Genomic DNA, 23,134 nt, shown 5'->3' on the forward strand with positions numbered 1-23,134 from the left:
TAAGTGACATTTTCGAGCATTATTTAGGATCTGCGGCTAAAATTGTCCCTTTCACCATGAGTCCAAATTTCAGCACGCTAGCGCAAACGATTCACGTAGTTATTAAAGAGGCACACACAAACTCTTAATTTTATTATTATAGTAGATAAAACAAGAAAGTGTTAGTGAAAAAGTGTTAATTTAAAAAGTTTTGCACTTTTTTTTGAAGATGCAGAAACTTTTAACATGTTCTACACTGAGTTAACTAATCAAAGCTTCACAAATGCAGACACAAAATACTCATTTAAATACGCATAGAGAACAAAAACGCGATGTCTATAACCTAAATAAGCAGTAGCAGAAGAAATGAGAGCAGAACAGCTGTCAAAATAAAGAATTACTGTTTATAAGAGGACCAAACCACACGAAGTAGACGGCAAATCGAATGTTGAATGCTTTCTCTGTGAGTCACGTCGCAGCAGTGTTCGATTGCTCGCTCACGCTGACATTGAAAAGCGAATTAGATCTTCATTTCCCCCCAGACAGTATATTTCTTTATGGTTATTCTTATGCAATATCTTTCTTCATTAAAGCAAATGGATTCTCATGAAACTAGAAGGCACCGTTAGAATGAAGTAACCTTAAGCAAATCGCTCTAGTCCAGGTGTAAGACCATTTTAAAAGATTTTCGGTTGAGTCCTTATTTGAAATGTTCGACTTTCTCGGGATTCCCAACTTATACTCAATTGAAATTTCTCAGAATCTCAGGAAAGCTTTAAGATTAGTATTAGGTCATTGTTCATTTCTAATTATATGCTTCTTTTTTTACTGACTATTGAAGTAAAACTCAGTTTTTTTTATAATTACACTTTGAATTACAACATATAAATTTAAAAAAAATTAAGAAAATAAATTAATAAATAAATAAGAAATAAATTAAAAAATATATAATATTTATAAAAAATGCTGAAATAGTGCAAAACTTTTTATTAGGAAAAGAACATTGCACACAATCATATATATATATAAGTAACCTATCACAAAGATATTGTTTAGTATAGTAGTCAACCATTAGAAATGATACCTTTAATTTATTCGGCTGTTTATTTTAAATTTAACTTGATAACTTTGTTAAATGAATTTGGTTTATGAATTATACATTAAAAATAAATTTTAATTAATTATATATTAATCTCGATTTTCAATAGTTTCGATGATTTTCTGTGTTCTTTTTAAACTGTTAAGTGAATAATAAGCTTAAAACCCTTCACATGTGTAGAATTAAGTTTATGATAAGTAATAATTTAAATAATTGTTTAAAAATTATTCGAGTAATATTTTTGCTTAAATAATTGTAAATATTTGTTTAACTTTTTATCAAAAGATACCTTTTTATTTATTTATTTCTTCTTCAATCTACAGAACCTAACTTTCAACTCACAGGATTCGGAGTGAGAGCAAATTTTTCTGATTTTAGCGAAAAATGTCTTTGAATCCGATTTCACAACCTGATTTTTCGAAATTGTTTTTTTCACCAACAATTTATAATATTCAGATGTAATTAAAATTACAATATTTGTTTTCCAAAAATGTCATTTTTAATCGCTATTCTTTTCGAGAATATCAATGAAAAATAAGACGCAGTTGGTGGAATGGAAAAAAATAAAATAAAAATATTCAACTCAAAAATTGATTATTCGTTTTTATTTATTTATAATTTATACAGAATTTACCATGGAAAAAAATATAATGGATCAGGATCCATTTTTCATTCATTGATATATTACCAATGAAATTTGAATATTAAAACTAAATTGTTTCTTTTCCTTATTCAGAATTTAGAAAACGCATCAGCAACGTGATATTTAATTTAGTTTTGAGAAGAACGCTACATTTCAACTATTATTTAATTATGCGTAAGTTTATTGAAAACACATTGAAAAATTAAAATAAAAAAAACTCTTAATTTAGAAAAAAAAAAAAATACTGTGCGGTATGAGACGCAGTTGACTACCTTTTAAAAATCTGAAACAAAATTCTATTATTAATTAAGTATTACAGTTAATGTATTGAAAAAGTTATTTTCATTGTCATCTCATTCAGACAAAATTAAAAAATTTCAAATTAAAATTTAAAAAAAAAGCTTAATTTAAAAAAAAATAAATTCTGTGCAGCAGATATGAGACGCAGTTTACAACCTTTTAAAAATCTGGATCAAAATTATTTTATTAATTAAGTATTACAGTTAATGTGTTGAAAAAGGCATAGAAGAAATTAAATAATTAAAAAAATTCACCATGTTTCTTTAGTTAGATAAACACATATTTCTAAATTTCTCGGAAAATTTTTTCCCTTCAAATTTCAAAAAGGGGACACAGCGCCTCCTATATATCCTGATTCCTCCTATATTATAATATTGCTATCTGAAGAAAGGGTTGGATTTACCAAGTAAATATTTAAAGTATTTTCTATAGATTACAAAAATCATTCAACACATTTCAAAACTAACATTTCATTCAGGAAAAACATACTAAATATCGAACTCGACATAAAACCGAATTATCATAATAATAAGTGCCTTTTTTTCAGGAAATTTAAAAATTTTCTACGTTTCCAATATTTTAAAATAAATAAATTTGAAATATGAAAACAAGCATGATTAAAATTGCATTACTATTCACTATATTGTATTGAAATGTATTACTTTTTACTATATTGTATTGAAATGTATTACTATTCACTATATTGATTGTATTGAAATATACATGAAATATACCTCACTCATTTTCAATTTAATTTTTTTTAACTAGTTTCATATCTCGTTTTCAGTCACTTTGGTTTATTTATCCGTGTTAATAACAAATTATAAACATTTGAAACAATGATTCTGGTTCAATTACAACAATTCGGTTCCAATTTACTATAAAATTTAGCTTTCAGAAATCTGTTCAAGATGTGCATAAATTGAAGTAGAGAAAAATGAGATAAAAAAAAAAGAGAAGCCATTTCTAATATATTTATTTTTATAGAAGGCATATTTTCTTTATTTTTGAGAATATAAATATGCTTTATGAGATCCCAAGGAAGGTTATGTGAATTTTAAAAAGTGGATGTTGTAAATATGTAAGAATCTTAATAATGGCGACATCTACGACAACGAAGGTTGTCGAATTACATACAATATAAGTTTAGCAATGCTTTGTATGTTTATGTATGGTTACAATGACAGGAAGGGTGAAGATTTTAGTCATTGCTTTTATTTTACGCAATAATATGGCGTCACTCATTTCATGACAATTTCCGAAATGTTCTAGGAAATATGCTTCATTGACTTCCTTTAAAATAAAGAAATGGTAGTAATATATTCCTAAAATGCTGTTACTGTTTACTGTCCTTACGTTTTTATTTGCAATAAAATCGGAGCGTAATACATTTTTGTCAACAAATTTTGGGTAATAGTTAATATGACAGTTATGTCATTTAAATTCCACCCTTTAAACTTGTGAAACTTTAACTTGTGATCACTTTAAATTGTTTCACTTTTAAAAACAAGATTCTTTAACGTTGGAGTTTTATTTTAAATTCATTTTAACCGTAATAGTTGTAAATGGTTTCGAAACCGTAAAAGTAAAAAATGTTCTTTACCGTAAATTTTACGGTTAATTGGATGAGCAGACTACTGCTGCCGGAATTTTAATAATCGAACAGTGTAAGAAAGGCGTTAAAGATAAAGAAAAGTTCCAGACAGATAAATTGTAATTCTGAAATACTCGAATTTTCTTCAAATACAAGGCTTATGAAGCTTTGAAAATTAGTGTGTTTTTCTTCAATTAGCTTCGTCAATAGATTAAAAAATATTCATGCTCCATCAAATTTAAAAAATACTAAAATCAATAAAAAATATTTGCAGACAAATAAGTTTCAATTACAAGGAATACACACACAAAGCTAGCTAAAAAAAAGCATGACATAAATATGCCAAAATATATTATTGTTGTAAATTGACGAAAAAAATCGTCAAGTAATGTAGACAAAATATTGTTTACGTGGGAAACACTCAAGTTGAAGGGCTTATTTGTTAATCGAGAACAATGGGTCTAATTAAGGATTTATTAAAGTTTCGTGTTGTAATACACAAGATGCTTGAAATCATGTGTTCATTGGATGCGAAAATAATGTAGGAGCAATTAGAGAAAAGTTTCGTAAGGCAAGTTTCTTTTACAGCGGATAGAATCATGGATAAAATCGCCAAGGAAATTTCTTTCAACTCTAATGAAAGAAACTATTTTTTCAAAAAGAAATATTGAATATTAACACAATCTTTTTTAAACAATTAATAATTGTAGTTTATATAATAGTATTAATTTCCAAGCTATTTAATATGTACTTAGCAGGGCCCAAGCTAAAGAATTCTCATTAGCCAAATTATTATTAGCTGGTAAAGGACAAATTATTAGCCAGTAAATTAGCCAAATATCAAAAGTATTAGTCAAATTTTACAATTCTTAACCAAAGGAAAATCTTAAAAAATTTTTTTTGATTGATTTTTCACAGAGAAAACTTCAAATTAAAATACAAATTTACTATTAATTGAATTATTTAATAAATGCAAATTCAAATCAAGAGTCATTTTGCAGTTGGGGAGGAGTAAAGGAGCAATGAATGAACGAGGAGAGGATGAAAATTGTAGATGTTTTTAGGATGAATAAGGATTTTAAACAAATTTAATAACGAAGTATTTAGGTATTAAAATATTGCAGAGAAAGATTAAAGTTGGAAATAATTTTTTACCGTAGAATATTTTTTTCCATTTCTACTGGAATTTTCATAAAAAATGAAAATAAAATTTGGATTTAGGTATTTATGAATGTATATCTTTCCAATTATTTGCCAATCCAATGATTATATCCTTCTTTGCAACTAACGAAGGAGTTGGTTCCAGGATACGATATCATCCTCAATTGTATCGTAACTTGTTGCATGATAATTTAACTTCAGAATTTAAATTATTATTTTAATTAATTTATTTATTTCATTGCTTTTTTTATACTTAATTGAAAAAGGTTTGTAGACTGAATAGATTTCCTCAACATAATCTTAATATATTCATATTTGCTTGTAATCCCAACGTAGTTACTCAAAGACAATAACCAATTTGATACAAAACAAATTTTGCACGGGTAATTAAATCCAATCTAGAAACTATATCCAATAAAGTTTATGTTGATAAAAATTAAAACCTGTTTATTAAAATTCATAAAACTTATAAAATAAATCCCGATACAGCCAGGATCCAAGCAATTTTATTTTTATAAAGAGAATATCTTCGAAATTTTTGAAAATCCATTCTCTTTAGCTAAATATCTTGCTTTGTTTCAGATTATAAAAGTTTTTAGACAGTCCAAAAAATCTTTGCAAAGGGAATAATATGAATTTGAAATTCTTAGTGAAATTTAGTTTTGTAAAACCAAATTTTAAGAAGATGTCATTTAGGAACTTCCGGTTAAACACTTTTTTAAATTTCTCTCAGTAATTTCAGTCGTTTTTTCCCCCATGCACCCGAAAAAATAATCTACAGATACTGCGATAATCTGCATGCTCACGATGTGCTTAGTTTTTCATCTATGCTACTCAAACAATGAAACTAGGAAGTTTTTAAATATGTTAACTTCATTTAACTCGTTAACAAACAACAAAAACAAAAGCAAATTGCTAATAACTATAAGTTGACTGCTAATAATTAACAATTTATTGTTTTTAAAAATTCCTGATAAATAAAAAATATTGTATCATGCTGAAAAAGTCATTTTGTTACACACACACAAAAAAAAACAATTTTTTTCTTTTACAGCTGTTACATAATTTATCAACATTTAGAGGAAACTAAGTACAAACAATTGAAATTCTACAATTTAAAAGACAGAAAAAATTAATAAAGTTCATTTTATGCTGTGTGTGACCGAAATCCAAATGAAATAGATAATAGTGAATGCATAGCATAATGAGTACATCAAAATTATTTCCTGTTTAAGGCAATGACACAAGAAAAAAAGAAAACCTCAACCATAAGCCCCGAAGATATGGGATTTGCTTCACTTGATCGGGTATACCTCCATTAAGATAACAAAAACAAAAAATTGTTTTTTTGAGTAAGCCGATGGCAGACAATTGGTGAAATATGAACGACTACATTTCAAATTTCATCCCATTTATTTTATTCAAAAATGTGAGAGCATAACATGCAGTGTGTAAAATAAAATAGATAACACCTTGATAATTTTTGATTTAGTCTTTAGATTTTCACATACTCAGATGTAATCTAAAATGATTCGAAGGTCTTATGCTAATTTAATTGCTTAGAATGATGAAATTACACACAAATAACTCTCTTTGTAAAAACAAAGTTTTTTTTAAAAAAAAAGAAAAAGAATTTTGGTTCTTATTACACTCAAAGTATGAAGAGTAGCAGAAAACTGGAACATAAGATCACAATAGGTCAGACCAACTGAAATGGTCAACTTATTTTGGAAAAAGTGCCCCTGCCTGAAGAACATTGATAATGAGTGCCATTACCAACATTTATAATGATAAAAGGAAGAGTTAGTGAGTGTCTCTCCAGAATCGTCGTGAAATTTGAATAGCCAGTGGAAGGATTAATTTTTGCTCCCGATCTTACAAATTGTTCAAACATTTCGATTAGATCGTTTTAGCGAGACATTTGAAAAATTATTTTTTCTTTTGGTTCAGCATTAGGCATTGTTATAAATTAAATTAAATTGCAAACGATCCGATCTTTTCAAATATTAAAAATATATAATATTTTTCTTAGCTTTCTAGCTCACTTTAATTAAAAAAAGGGAGTTTAGTGCACGTTATTATTTTTATTATTAATTATTTTCTTTAGTCGTTATGTCACATGAATTCAATGATTTACGTGGATGGCAAGTAAGGGCTACATTATCATCAAAGTCCTCTGAAACCATGGTTATATTTTGTTAATATGTAACGCTTTTGAAACATGTTTCTAAGAAATTAAATAATTTTTAGCTTAATAAATTTAAATTTAAAAAAATTGTCAATAAAAAATACATAATTGTAAATAATTTAAATTTGAAAATAATTTATAATTTAATTTAAATTAATTGTAAATAAAAAAATAATTTGTAAATAAAAAGCCATTATAGACATCACTCTTTTGCTCTCTTTGCGTATTTAAATGAGTATTTTGTGTCTGCATTCGTGATGCTTTGGAAAAAAAAAACTATAGTATGTGAAATACTATAGTATTATAATATGTAAAAATGTTTATACCGATTATAGAATTTTTATGCAAAGTTTATTTTTACGCAAGTCTTCGGGAGTTGTGGTGAAAATTTAAAAAATTATAATATTGATGTAAAAAAATTACTAACTCAGGTTTTAACATTAGGTTTAACATTTTTAAAAGATTAGTCAGTTTTAAGCATAAAATGATAATGAATAACTTGAATCATTTTATTAAATAGTTATTATCATTTTATTAAATAGTTATATACGCTATTTAATTACATTGGTTTTTGAGCTTCTAGTTGTTTCACCAGGACTAGTTCTTAAGGATGACAGTAAATATATTGTGTTTTAGATTCACATCTTGAATGATATGTGATTTTTTTTATGTTTATAAACAAAATTATTTGTTCACAACTGAGTGTTGATCCAAAAACATCTGAAAGTTACTTCGTTTCAATTCGGAACATCAATAGTTGGTACAACGTCCTGAAGATGATACTATTATTATTATTTTTCTAATAAGTAGCTTAATAAAAAAAAAATTTAAAAAAAACAATATAAAAAATTGTTCCATCTCCACCACAGAGTCAGATAAAATGAAAATCTTTCTACAAACACAAAAGCTGAGTTAAAAAACGTGCATTCATTAACTCGAGTAACTAGTTTCAATCCTTTTGGCGCAACCTGATTTTGGAGGAATTTCGTTTGAAAATTCCGAATTTTTAAAATTTTTTTTAAAAAATCTTTATAAAACTCTACGTTGTTTTCTACCACATGGATAAGTTAGGGAAAAAATTAAAAAAGCCGAAAATCACGCGAATACGAGTCTCAATGTTCAATTTTAAAATTGCGTGAATGTCGATGTTTGAGTTTAACGTCGCATGGATACGAATCGCAATGTTTCATTTTAAAATCGCGTCCATACGAATTCAGATGTATTATTTTAAAATCGCGTTAATACGAATCTCGATGTTCGATTTTAACGTCAAGTGAATACGAATCTCGATGATTAATTTCAACATCGCGTGAATACGAATCTCAATGTTTGATCTCTAAACCGCGTGAATACTAATCTCATAGTTTGATTTTAAAAACAGGGGTCCTGGATGGTTGCGCCGATGATGGAGGTGTCTTGATTTAGTTATGATAAATATTCAATTTTATTAATGATTTCGATATTTTATCTAATTATTTTGTGTTAAAATCTTATCACTGCTCCAAGCTCTAAGTTTTGGAGTGTCTACACTTGGTGAGTTGAATTACAAACGTGTTGTAGCTCATCTGTCAATGCGTGTATATTATATATTAGATGGAGCCCGAAATGGAGATAATAAATAAACAGCTGACTTTGATTGATTGATGATTGCTATTTATCCCAATTGATTGAAGAGGAACTGGATCAGTAGATGTTGAATCAATTACTTGCAACCGCGTTAAATCTGAACTGAGGGATCAATTTGAGCTTTGCGTTGATTTTTTGAATAGCCAAGAGACTACTGATTTTCGACTGTTTTTTAATTTCTGATTAAATTTCTGAAACTTTTGATTTTTTTCCAAATTTTTGAATTGTAGGGCCATTGCCAAATGCGTTGAAGGCGGAATTGGATCATGATAAGACAGATATCTTAGATGCTTCGGGATGTTTCCCATATTGCTTTTCTGATTTTAAAAACACACGGCAATGCAAATCTCAATGTTTCATTTTAAAATCGCGTGAATACGAATCCCAATGTTTGATTTTAAAATCAAGTGAATACGAATTCCGATGCATAATTTTTAAGTCACTTGAACACGAATACTAGCGGCATTTAATTCGAGTGAATACGAAACGCGATATTTGATTAAAAAATCGTGAAAAGCGAAACAGGAATCGCGATGTGCGATTTTAAATGACGTGAATATAATTTAAAATTGCGTTTGTATAGGTAGGAAAAACGATTTTTTTTCTCGGGAATTAGGAAAAGATAAAATTTTTGTTTGAAGAGCTGGATAGTTTTTTTATTTATTTCTTAGTAAAAATTTTCAGCGACGGTGAAAATGTTTCAGCGAGCGGTGTTCGCATATATTATAGTGGTAGGTGCGACGGCCATCTATGTTTTAATCAAAATAGCGGCTGAATGTTTGGATCCCTTTCTGACAATTGTTTTGTTATTGCATAGTTTGCCTTATTACAATGGAACTATTTAAGTGATTGCGTATTTCGCTATAACTTTATAGAACAAGTGAATTAAACACTTTTTGCACATAATTATGAGAACTCTTTCCTTCAAAAATAATTTAAACAAATTCTAAATTTTTTAAAGTCATTCATTATTTTTTATTACTTCAGTTAATAACGGTTGGAAACATTTTTGTATTGTAAAGTATACCTCATTTTAAACTATTTAATTTTGTTAATTTCAAGATATAAATAAAAGATAAATAAATTGAACTTCAGGGAAATGAACTTTTGAATAGAATGGAACTCAAAGCAATTCTACTTTCAAAATAATCAACATTAAAGGTTTTTGCTCTCACTTAAGGATAGTCATTGCTCATCAAGAACTTTATAAGAATTTGTTCCCCTTTTTCTTAATGGATGCGCAAGAAGGGAAGGAAGTTCTCTGACCAATCCGCTTACTTGGACGAAAGTGAGAGTGATTGAGGAAATGAATGAAGAGCATGTTTGGGGTCATTCATATGTTTTTTATTTATGTATGGAACGCGAAATGCATCGAATGCAAACAGAAATTATTTTTACTCAAACTTAATCTCTTCTCAGAAAGAATTATTTAAATTCTATGGTACAGGGGATAATGGTTAGCTATTCTTTTTTTTTAATATTATATCCGGCATTGAGGAGTAGAACCATTTTTGGGTATACAGCCATCAATATTCATATCTGATGCCTAGTAATTTTGAATCTAACTCAGAAGACAAGGGAACTCCTAAAAAAGCATATGGACAAACTGGCCTTTGTGAAAAACTTTTTGATGGAACTAATTCAGACTTGCGTTAAATCAGGGGTCTGTCCAGACATTTTGTGAAAGGTCCGTTTTTGTAAAATTGTGAAACAATTACTCGTAATTTGTGAATATAAAATTCACGTTAAGTCACATTCTTTCAATCAGGGTCCGTTTTATGAGAATTTGTGCAAATAGGGTCCGTTATTGCAAAAAAAAACGTTTCAAGGAGTTTTTAAATTTTAAAGACATATAAGATTAGCTGAATTCAATTTTAAAAAATAAACAGCAATTGCAGCTATTGAATTAGCGATTGCAACATACAAATATTTGGTATTTAGCCTATACTGTTGAACGCAGAATATTCATTTCGGACGAATAAAGGAAGAAGCGTCTGCCGAAGACAAAATTTAGTTCGTTTACATCTGTCCTTCTCCCCCCCCCCCTCCTCCCTTCCTGGGAAGGGTTTATTCGATTAACAAAACAATAATGAAGATAAACAAATTTGTGAAGGGTCCGATTAAAAGATAAATTATTTTGAGAAGGGTCCGTTTTTAAGTTAAAATACTTCGTGAAGGGTCCGTTTTTATGAAAAGATATTTTGTGAAGGGTCCGTTAACGGACCCAAATTTCATCTAATAATACTTGGAAGGATACTTCCAAGGATACTTGGAAATGACATTTGAAACAAAAATTTTTTAGAAATCTCCTATATATCCGTTATAAATTTCAGTGAAACAACATAACAGTTTTAAGTAACTTATTTCAACATAAATTCTAAAAATGAATAAAAAGCAAAGAGAGAGATCAGAAAATGAGAAAAAGCTTAGCTTACCGATATCCGTTTATAAAATGCATTTATTACAACGTTGATGTGTTTGTTCATTATGAAGATAAAATTTAAAATTCATCATTAAAAAATAAAATTTAGCTTCGAATTATTACTGAACCTGCGTCAATGAGTTAGGCAATTTAAACAAAAATATTGCCAACTCAGTTTGTTTATGTAAACTGTTTGTTTATGTAAACTTTTCATTTTTCCCAACTTAAGCTTAGATTGATTCAACATTTTGTTGTCCACCAGAAAAACATTTTTTTTTCTTGAAGTTTTTAGGCTGCCTACTCACTCGATATTTTAGTTTTAAAATTTTTGTTGCCAACGGGAAAAAGAAATTTAATAAAACGTTTGATAACAATATACCTACATACATTTTTGAAGCCAAAGGGAAAGAGAAATTTAAAACGTTTGATAACAATATACCTACATACACACGCATCAGTGTTTTATGTAATCCAGATAGATTGTTACTTACAAAGGAATAGAATTAATCCTAAGGCATTTTCCGATGTGAAAGTCCATCGAACTTTAAGTTTTCCTGCACTTTCAGAAAAATCGTTTTAACGCAGAGCCATAATATCTGAAATTTATTTTAATTTCATAAATCGACTTACAAAAACTGTTCAACCGAGTTCAAAAATATTGCTTTTCACGATTCTTCATGACAACCTAATAGAGAAGGATCGACAGCATTAAAAGCGACTCATTACATGGGATACCCCTAATATGAAAACTTATGAGCAGCGCGCAAAATAAGAAAGCATCCTAAATAACTTCTGATCTAAATTATCGGATTTTTACGTATTCAATCTAAGGGCATAACATCAAATATGCAAATTAATTAGAGCAAACTATATTTTAAGATACGATATCAGAAAAGAAAATGTTCCATTTCTGAATAAAAATATCCTTTCTTCGAGGTATTCCGATTTTTGATCCTCAAAATATAGAGGATAGCCGCAATCCTGAAAATGAGGCCCCTATAGTTTTGTCGCGACAGCGCTCAAAGTTTGGTGGGCCTCTAAATGTTAGTTTTATTTTTGCATATTTCGCTATGTCTCGAGAACTTTTTAACCTGATCAAAACATTTTGCTCACATTTGTAAAATTCGTTCATCAAAGGATAACTTCATGAAAAAATATTTTTTAATAACTATTATTATTTGTGAATATTTTATTCAATAATAGTCGAAACAATTTTGAATTGTAAGGAATACAATTTTTGGCACCATTCTATAGAATGTAAATTTAAACGAAAAATTACGAAATTTGAACGAAATCGGTAGAATTGCTCTTGAGAAATCAAATTTTAAATGCACGACTTTTTTAAAATTTGATAACTCAGAAACTATTAGACCGCTTCGATTGCTTGTGAATTTTCGTTCGCTTGTCGAGGTTTTCCTGCTACAATAATTACGGAAAATAATAGAAAGACTTTTAACTAGTTAATTATTTTGACTAAGGAGTCTACAAACGTTGCGTGATACTTACGCTCGATGCCAGATTATATTTAGGTTCCTTCGGAATTGAAATTTAAAAAAAAAAAAATGCCCGTAGGTGGCTAAGAGTTATACATTTCGAGTTGGTCCTTTTCTGTGATGTTTTTTTTTTTTTTTTTTTTTTTTTTTTTTTTTTTTATAGTTTCTCGCGGGCCGCTACCCGGAAATTGCCAAGATTTGGCGATTTTTTTCCAGCAGACCACGATAAGGAAATCTCCCCCTGATGCTTCATTTAATCTATCCTCAGCAGATATTAAAATATCGAATAAATATAATAATACCAACGTATAAATTAATATCAAAATCAGATTTAACAAAAATTTCGGACATTCACCAAAGCGACTAGGTGAATGTTAAAAATTCACCTGTGAAAGTCGACATTCTCTTGATTTCGATCATTCACTGTAACATAAACATACCACTAAAAAAAACTCAATTGCCATTAATATTTTAATCTTTGGTTCTTGATGATTTTACATTCGGAAAATATTACTCAAAAAATATTATTTAAGAGTGTTAAATTTATTTTTGTTTCAAAAATAAACAAACCAAATATATAATACGTATCATACAAGACTATTAAAAACAAAAATATTTGTTTAAATGATTACAAAAGTAGTTTAAATGAAATACAAAAAAAAAAAAAAAAAAAAAATTTCAAAATTTAAGACTGAATAAATATAAATAAAAGTACATCCGGGTAGTCATCCCTAATTTTCTGATTTTATTTCTAAGAAATCTAAGTTCAATTAAATGATAAAAATGTCAATACTCAATAAAAATAACAATTTATGATAAGTAGTTTAAGATTCCTAATTTATAATAATATTTTATGTTCTTAATTTAGGTTATTTTATGTAAGCAAATCTTTTCGCTGCTCCTCTTAAACTTTAATGCAGCAAGAAAAAAAAAAGTTTTAAGCATGAAGATGATGAAAAAAAAAAAAAAAACATTGAATAACTTGAATTAAAAGGATGGTGTCAAAATGTATTAAAAAAATAATACGTTTTATTAATTAGTATTTCTTAAGGACTATATGTGAATTAGAAGGTTAAAAAAATTGGCTAAAACTATACATTGTTAAAAAAAATTTTTAATTAAGAATTTCTTGTTGCATGAATAAAAAAAGACAACCTTGCATTTTTATTTAAGCGACAAAAAATATTTTATTAAAAAATCTTTTAACCCTTTAAAAAATAGTTTTCATATAAATAAACCCAAATTTTTTCATGTAGACAAAATACTTATTAATTTTTACAAATAGTGACTTTTTCCAATTTTACAGTAAATATTTTGTTACAATTCAAGTTCTCCTATCTTACTGTATGAGCAACGGTTTAATAATTAGTATCATGCAATTATTATAAATTGATCAATTTAAATTTTTTTCATTAACAAATAAAGAAATACCTTTCAGAGGATTAAAAAAATATAAGGCATGCTATAAACTAATATTGGGGTTGAATAATTATTAGAAGGCTTAGGGGCCACGACCGTATGCTTGAAACCGTGTTTCGAGAGAACTTTAGAAAATAAATATATCTTAAACGTCTTAACGACTTAAACATATCTTAAATGACTTTAAATAAAATGTTCCTTTCTCTGCCATTTAAAAGCATGTTAGTTAAAATATTTGTTGAATAAAGTTTTCTTTCAGCAATAAACTTTCCACAGCTTATTTATTTTAATATGTTACATTTTTTTATGACAGTCACTAAGCCATTAATGTTTGTATTTTGATTCCGAAATCAAATCAGATAAGAGTATTCTGGAGTACAGTGTTTCACCAAAAATGGGAGACAGCAATGAAATTTTTAAACCAACGAACCTAACATATTGACGTATATTTATTTATTTATTCATTATGAAAATTCAACCTATGAAACATTTTTTACAAACCTAAAATTCCTTTTTAAACTAAAAATGCGATCATCATGTAAACGTAAAAAATTATCATTCGATTTTCAAGAACACGAAATTAATTTAAATTTCATCTCGTAAGACAATGATTTGATCAAGCGTATTCAGATCAAAATATCAGTAAAAGTAGGTTGATAGCGAAAAAAAAATTTTTTTATGGTAATTTTATTTATGTATAGATGAAATAAAATATTTTAATACAAAATTGGTCGAAAATACGAACAATAAAACTAAATTTGTAAATAAATGCCATTCAAAAGTTTGCAGAGAATCACCTCATTTTTTAATAGTACGAATCTTATTAATAATTAGGAGTAATAAATTAATTACTTACAATTAATGAAAAATATTAAAAAAAACAAGTTAGTTTTGAAGGAAGTTTTTTTAAAACAAGAAAGAAAAACTCACTTTTGATAGTCGCAAAGGCTGACCAGTTCCTCTTCCTCCTTGTATTCGAAAACCCCAGGGCGAACCCCCAACAAGAGTGACAAATATTAAAGGCATGTTCAAATTTTCATGGAAAAAAAACAATGAAAAATCACTAATATATTAGATGTCTAAATGCACGTGTTACATATGAGTGACATGCGCACTCTCTGATAGTTCCTTACGATTTGAAAGTTAGTAAACAAACACACCGCGAACGATGAGAAAAAATAGGAAGCAATTAGGGAGAGAAAAATCCCTTTTTTAGTAGCCTAAATTCGAGAAACTCGCCAAACCTGATGCAAACGTAAGTGCACGCGGAACACGCCCAAACATTACAGCAAAACGGAGCCGCGTTCTTTTCTTTCTTTTCCGTTTTTAGTGTTTTATATTATGAAATTCACACAAGGTTAGATGTTCACGTGACTTTGATATGTGGGCGTATTTTAAAGAGTTAAGCGTGACGCAATGATTGAGTAGAAAAATTTTACGTCTGTTTCGTACAGTGATAATGCTTGCGCCATCTATCGTAAGGCTTTTAAGAATTACTTTTAAAAATTTTTAAAAAAAATTTAATTTTAACTAAGTAACTCTTTTTCTTCTTCAAATTATTTTTATTTATTTTTTTTAAACTTTCTACGGCAAAAATTATTCTGGGACTCTCCGAAACTATCACCATTTTTAATTTTGTAGCCTGCACCTCTAACTTTTGATCAGTTTTAAATTATTACAATTGTAAAAAAAGGAACAATATTGCAGGTTTGCTTACTGAAAGGCTGTTTTCAGGCACATGATAAAATTTTCACAAACTTTATAATTGCTTACTGAAAGAACTTTTCAGGCGCATGATAAAATTTTCACAAACTTTAGAATTGTTTTCAAACCAATCAAGTTAAGAAACATCTTTTAAAAAATATAATAATAATATTTTTTTTTTTAAAAATTCGATAAAAAAATTTCGTAAGTATATAAGTATTTTCGATTAACCGAACCGAATTGTGTTTGACTGAGTCTTGTTATATATATATATATATATATATTCGTGAATTCCCTTTGAAAAACTTAGAGTAAACCAGGAAAATTCTAATGCTCAAATATTTTTTCTTCTTCAAAATATGAAAATGATATAATCCAGTAATAATTTCAAAATTTAACTTTGTAAAATTTTTTTTCAGCATTTGAAATTTAACGGTTTACTCGAAGTTTATCTGACTAAAACTTTTCTCTATAATATATATTTTCTTTCCTTTATCTTTTTCTTTTTTTTAAAAATTACCAATAGAAGTAAAACAGCCATAAAAAAGAAGAAAAAATTGAATATAATCTTATGTGGTATAGAGTCGCTCTCTTAAGTGACGTAGCGTAGCAACCGTGTATTGTGTTAAAAATACTACGAGCAAGATTAGACTACACAAAATTCAAAATTAAAATACTTTTTATTTAAATTTTAAAAGAATCAATAGAAAAGTGAAGATATTAAACTCCTACCTCTTATACGCTGAATGATTTATAATTTTTAAAAATAAAACAAGCACAACGAAATTAAAAAAGGAAAAGGTGTTTAGCACAAACAGAGAGAAAGAAAAATAAACTTCGCTCCATATCACTGTCGGATATGGGTAAACGATAAACTGTAAAAATTAAATTTTATATATAGTGTAATATTAAAGATAAAATGAGTTTAAAATTAATTATATTAATATTTGCAAACCATGTTAGTATTTAAATTATTACATTTATTCTTAATAATGAGATAATTTGTCAGGTGGGCGGTATTTTATTTATTCTTATACATGAACTATTTATGTACTTTCTTTATAATTATTAATATTTTTATTGATCCTGCAAATAATTTCAGAAGTTTTTTTGAAAAATTATTTACACGCCTCTAAAAGTAGGAGAAGTTTTCTAATATTGGGGTAATCTTCATAGGTATCAATGTAGTATCGTTGTGAGAAAATTCGATAAATGAGTGAATCATAATAAATTTTATTTTTTTCATGATATTGATTTGTTCATTCAACAGCAAATTTTCTAGCTTCTTCCATTGGTGAATAAATTTCTTCTGACAAAGCGTGTATAAATTTGACAGTGCCAAACATTAAACGAGTTGGTGGAAATTAAGTAACAGAGTGTGGAGTAAAATTATATTCTTCAGTTTATTAAATAATTTAGGCAAAGGAAATTCTTTTTGAAGAATCATTAATTTTACATTTTAAACGTGTAAAATGATTTGTCCTAATCGTTCAACTTTTCCATTAGTTTTCGGTCTGTGGGTGATAGTTACTAATTGTTTGATTTAACTATTTAAGAAATTTAAGAAATGGGAATAAGTAAATGCTGAAGGAATGCTTCTTTCAGGAATTCAAAAAATTTGGTACTAAGAGTCGATATAAGTTTCTGTTCTTATTGACTGAGATGCAAAAGACCACTTTTATCGAGTGTGAGGATGAATTATTAAGATAAAATATCTTTTAGTGGAATTATTATAAATAAAACCACCTTATCAATTGGAATTATTTCAACTGGTTTGTCGAATTGTCGGCATTGTCGAAAGTAAACCAAATTACTTTTGTCTAGGTTTTTTATTTCTCTGACAAGTATGGTAATGTATATTAAAATTTGTGCTACATAAAGTAATATTTTCCCAATTATAAAAAGGAGTATGTAAATTAATTATTATTATTATTTTTTTTTTTGAATTCCTGGCTGACCAAATTTCTTATAAATAAATTTAAGTAATTTATGTCTTAAAGAATATGGAACAACAATTTTGGTTTTACCCTGGTTAAGCCTTTTTACCTTGGTTAATTCCTTCCCCTTGGTTAACGCTTTTTTGGTCAACCCTTTTTACATTAACATAAATTATTATTAGTTTCAACAGAATTTCCCGTTAAGTTTTCATTTTATTGGGACTCGCGAATTTAGTTTAACGGCAAAATATGTGAAAAATTGATTTTATTATTAATATCAATATTATTACTTATATTATCAAGAATATCCCAGCGACAACATGTCAGCATCAAAGTTTAAGGCGCCTTTTTTGTAATTTATGTCATAATCATACGTACTAAAATCAAACAGCAGAATAGCTTTCCTTTTAAATTTTAAAGTGAAAACAATGCTGAATTTTAATGTCAAAATAATGGGGAATTTATTACCAAATAAATAGTGAGGAACGTGTTTTATGCATCAACAATAACAAGACATTCCAATTTGGTGATAGCATAATTTTTTTCAGATTCCCCTTAAGAATGCTATTAGATGTAAGACACCTGAAACATTTCGCTGTTTCAATATTGCTCTAATACAATTTTAACTTGCATACATTCCAATACCATTTGCAATGAAAAAGAAAATATTTGGGGATAGACTTATTACCTGTGCAGATAGCAATGTTAGAGGTCAAACTCAAAACAAAAAATCCTCCTATAACTTATCAAATATTATTTTATTCGAAAATAAAAAATATTTATACTATATACAATGTATAAGTTCTACTAGCTTAGTGAAAACAATTGTCAAACATAATAATTAATCAAACATACCAACTTAGCAAATTGAAGATGAATTGTTCCTACCATATTTTGTATTAGTAATAAGCAATTCATTCGAATTTATTATAGCAACAATCTATTCCAATTCTAGAAGAGCAACCAAGGAAGGATGACAAAGCTAATGACAAAATATTCGAAGTGAGAACCAAAAGAGCCCATGGTGGAATACCTTAAACTAGCAACATCGCCATTTTAGCATGATTAAATATAAATAATTAAAATTCTGAAATAGTTCTTTTAATACACAAATATCATTTCAATATATGAACTATTAGTTTTATAGACTCGTGTTAGGTCTTATTCAGTTCAAAGTAAAAGAAGAAAAAAAAACACTTCGGAAACAATACCTCACTTCTTTCGATAGCAATGTCAGATGCGTTAATAAGAACAGGTAAATAGGCGCAACCCCTTCTTGCCGAAATTAAACTCATGTACCATTTTACCGCTTACTGAGAGCAGGTTACTAAAACACTTTGCCGCTGGTTATATATTCTATTTTTGTATTTACGAGTTTTGATGATATTTAAGTTGCCCTTACTGTACGACAATAAATTCCGAATCGTTACCTGATTTCACTGTTTTTCAAAGTTTATTTCATTGATTTATATTATTTTACAAGCATTTTAAGGTATTCTTCCAAGGTATTCCATTCGCAAAACGATGCTATCATTTTTTTCATGTATTACGATACTTTTAGTAAAAGCGGCACCATATTATGGAAATAGAAAATCGAATGTAACAAAGTGCACAAACAAAAAAACCTTTAGAATTGATTCCGAAAAAAATTGACCCTAGATTTATTAAAACTAATTGTATAAGAACTTCTAGAATAAACTTTTGAAATGTTACAGAGTTCAGATATTATATTTCTTTTATAAAACGTACATACTACATTTGCAATGTACATTCTACTGCGTACATTTGTTATTTTTAATTGTTTTTCTTATCTAATGTAACTCTGAAAAAGTTAACTCGAAACTTTTAAATTATTTAAAAAACTGTCACAGCAAAATGAACTTTTGTTTAAAATATATTGTAAATAAGTAAGACTATAAATTAAGCCATGCGTAATGAAATTGCACCAGAAAGAAATTTATCAAAATGAAAGCTAATAAGTTTTACCACGAACAGAAATTATTCATTTAATTCGTTGAGTCTTTTGGCTACAGCGGCTACCAAAGCTGCACCTCTCCCGCTTCCATCTTCCGATAACATCAACTCAAATTCATATTTAGGATCAACGAGTTCCTTAATCTTGTCTTCCATCTTCGATTTAAACAAAGGATGATACCGATAAACAGATCCATCCACGCCAATGGTTGTAAAATTCTGTTTTCTCTTATTTAATATAGTTGCTACACCAGCAGATACCAAATGAGCAGCTCTAGTAGATACCAAACAACAGACAAGTTGTGCAATTGAGCAATCTTTCTCAGAAGGTTCCTTTATACCCATTTTCATGAGAATTTCTTCTGTTGCCTGTTCACCTCTAACGTCATGTTCAATAAAAGAAAGGTACTTTGTTTTGAAGGCATATTCTTCGGACAATTTTTCAGTGACGATGCCATTGTTAAATTCACCTTCATTGGCTAGTTTGATAATAATTCTCCGCACAAGTTCACCCATGTACATTCCAGATATCATTTTTTCAAACAACTGTTCTCCAGGGTTTATGGATGCCTCATCTACCTCTTGATCAAATGGAGTACGCAAAAAATCAATGCAGCCATTGTCGCCAAATGCTCCCCATTCGCAATTGATGATGACTTGCCGTGGTTCTTCTGTGTCTTCTTTCCATTTTTCAACGTTTTCCAAATTTTCCATGTAGCAAGCGTTTGTACCGGTGCCGATAATGACACCGACTCTACAATTTTCATTTCTATGGGCACATGACATAAGAGTACCAGTTGTATCGTTCACAACTGCTATAATGTCGATATTAACGTCCCCTCGCCTACTAATCGCATCGCGAAGCAATTGCACCACGTTTTTCCCTTCAACACCGGGACACCGAAATCCCTTTGTCCAGCGAATTAGAAATGCCTCTGTTAGGCCTTTTTGCACACATGGAAAGCTAAATGTAAATCCTAAAGGTAAAACTTCTCTGTCCAACTTGTATTTTGTTACGAATTCAGCTAAGCAATTAGCGATGCTGTCAAACAGAGCTTTACCTGGTCCTGTCATTGTCGATTCTGTTAACTCAAAAACTTCGTGAGTCGTTTTGAAGTTTCTTCCCTCTAATTCGATAAATAAAATTCGAAACGTACTCCCTCCTAAATCTAATGCAAGAAATTTTCCTTCTTCCTGTCCGTTTGGTATATCTCTCACGAAACTCGGCAACATTTTTACACTCGAACTTTTATCTTTAGATAATCCTTTATTGAATTCATCGAGCAAGATGTCTGATACTCTTTTAAGCGTTTCAGTGGAAATTTCAAAACCGTGCATAACTTCATGGACCCTTTCTCGAAAATCACTCATTCCTTTGAGTTATGTAAATAGAATATAGTTTAAAGGGAAACCAAAACAACTAAGACTTTTTAATGTTTATTGATTGTAATGGAAAGTGTTTTTGTTGTGTCTTAAGTAGCTGCTTTTGTCTCTATTGTTATAAAGTTGCAAACCATAATTCCTTCGGTTACCATCGGCAGATATTTTTTCTACTGTAAAGTTATCTCAGCTCGTGTAAAACTTTATTACATGACCTTCAGGAACGACCTGAAGTTGCGATATTACTATTTTATAATAGGTTTTGGCGGAGTACAGTACAGTATTATGTGCAACGAGAAGAGCGAAGGAGGCAATCGCTAAATGGAGCGAGCATTCACTATTATTTTAAATTTTTTTACCCCAGAAGAATTCATTTACATATAGCGAGTTTAAAATATGGATTTAGATTATTATAAATGCATATCTTTAAAATGTTTAATTAAATCGGCCCCTCGAATGATTACTCTACTCTTTTTTGTGACATCTAAACAAAGAGTAATCCACACACCTCTGTACGCCACACATTTATGTACGCCATTATGTCACACATTATATATGTCACAAATGTACGTAGAAAATCTCTTTTTAGACACTATAAATTCCGATGTACGCCATTATGTCACACATTATATATGTCACAAATATACGTAGAAAATCTCTTTTTAGACACTATAAATTCCGTCCCCCCCGAGTCGCTATTTAATTAATAGTTTTAAATATTTTTTTGCTTTCTTTTATGAAAGAGTATCTTTGTAAATAAAATAGGTGACTCATTTTTACGCAATTTTCCCCAGTCCTCCTCTTCCCGCCTTGCATAGTTCGGGCAAATTTTGCTTTTTCCATACCAATACGTTTCAATAAAAAGTTGCATTATACTTGCGTGGGGATCAGCAAGATTTGTTGATACCATGGTAACAGGGAAGAGAAAGTTGTGGAAAGAAGAGAAATCATGTAGCGTTGAGACTATTCTACTAACAGTATAATTCATGAGAGTATAAAATCATAATTGTTCCTCACCTAACATCTGTCACAATAATTTTTATATTTATTTCTTGGAACAAATATCATAATATAATGCAATTTCCTTTTTTTAAGTCTTCCACCTTTTACTTTGCTAAATTGTCACTTAGTACACTAACTGCTTTTTTCTTCGTTATTATTTACCATTTCAGTTGTCACATTCATCATTAAAAATTAAAATAGTTCGAAAATTAATCTTACCAAAAGAAAAGTTGACTATTCAACTCGTGTTGATCAAGATTTACCACAAACACAATTTTTCTAACCATATGACAATTAGTAAGTTTCATTTCATTTTATTAATTGACGTTGGCCTAGCAAAATTTAAATTTATAGAAACACGTTTTAAAGTATAAATGTGAACAATAAGAACATGCGTTTTCATATTTTTCTCAAAACCAAATTGGTTGATTTCATTCATCTCTAAATTATTCATGTTAATTTTATTTGTAATTATTTTTGGCAAACAAAAACATTGCAGAAATCTAACGCAGGTAACCAAGGATAAATAATAATTAAAAGCATGCGTTAAAAATTCCATTTTCTGTTAAATAGAGATCCGGGTTAAAATCCCAGCGATGGTTGGCCGATACGAATTCCGCATCCGGCTCGCACCGACTTCAGTGCTAACGTAAAATATTCTCAACTATAGATGAATCATCGGTTGGTGTCCCCTTGCCATCAGGCTAACCGTGTGAATATTTCGTGGTTTTCCTCTTCACGTAACTCAAATGCGGGTTAGTTCTATCAGAAAAGTCATCCAGGAAAGCAAATTTCTTCCAATACTTGATGTAAGAGTTCCCTTTTCTGCTGGATTGGGTTCAAAATTACAAGGTTACGGAACTAAACATTAGTAGTCGTAAACCCAAAATTGGGGCGGCTTTTCAACGACGTTTATAAAAACAAACATTTTGTTTTAAATGTATAGGTAAGAGAACGAGTGACGAGAATGTGAGCTAAATAATTATTTGAATTTATTTAAAAATATTAAATGAAGACAATATGTAATAATTAAGTAAATTAATGACATTAAAATAATAAATTGAATTTATTTAAATCAGGATATTGTTTTGCAAACTTTTTATACCACGTTTCCTTAAAAATAAAAAAAAAAAATAAAGAAATGGGTTTAATAATTTTATATAATATTATGGGGTTAACTTATACCGTGAACGATCGCAATCAAGAGAATGTC

At 28.7% G+C, this 23,134-nt stretch overlaps 2 protein-coding genes across 2 annotated transcripts in view; both read right to left on the bottom strand.

Moving 5' to 3' along the window:
- The window catches only part of LOC107436706 (uncharacterized), a 97,509-nt gene extending 82,233 nt beyond the window's left edge, over positions 1 to 15,276 (bottom strand). The window contains exon 1 of the mRNA XM_087162566.1: positions 14,855 to 15,276. Coding sequence (XP_087018692.1) covers positions 14,855 to 14,950 — 96 coding nt within the window. The 5' untranslated portion in view covers positions 14,951 to 15,276. The remainder of the gene's footprint in view (positions 1 to 14,854) is intronic.
- Positions 15,277 to 18,418: 3,142 nt separating this feature from the next.
- LOC107436704 (hexokinase-2) lies at positions 18,419 to 20,955 on the bottom strand. Its single transcript, XM_016048502.3, has one exon. The coding sequence runs from the start codon at positions 20,908 to 20,910 to the stop codon at positions 19,564 to 19,566; it is 1,347 nt and encodes a 448-aa protein (XP_015903988.1). The 5' UTR covers positions 20,911 to 20,955; the 3' UTR covers positions 18,419 to 19,563.
- Between the last annotated feature and the right edge of the window lie 2,179 nt (positions 20,956 to 23,134).

Source organism: Parasteatoda tepidariorum, chromosome 1 (assembly GCF_982258835.1).
Source record: "Parasteatoda tepidariorum strain Cologne lab strain chromosome 1, Ptep-v5.0, whole genome shotgun sequence".
In the NCBI taxonomy this organism is placed as follows: domain Eukaryota; kingdom Metazoa; phylum Arthropoda; class Arachnida; order Araneae; family Theridiidae; genus Parasteatoda; species Parasteatoda tepidariorum.

Coding starts and splice junctions, on each gene's coding strand:
- LOC107436704 (XM_016048502.3), bottom strand. CDS start 20,910: ATGAGTGATTTTCGAGAAAGGGTCCATGAAGTTATGCACGGTTTTGAA.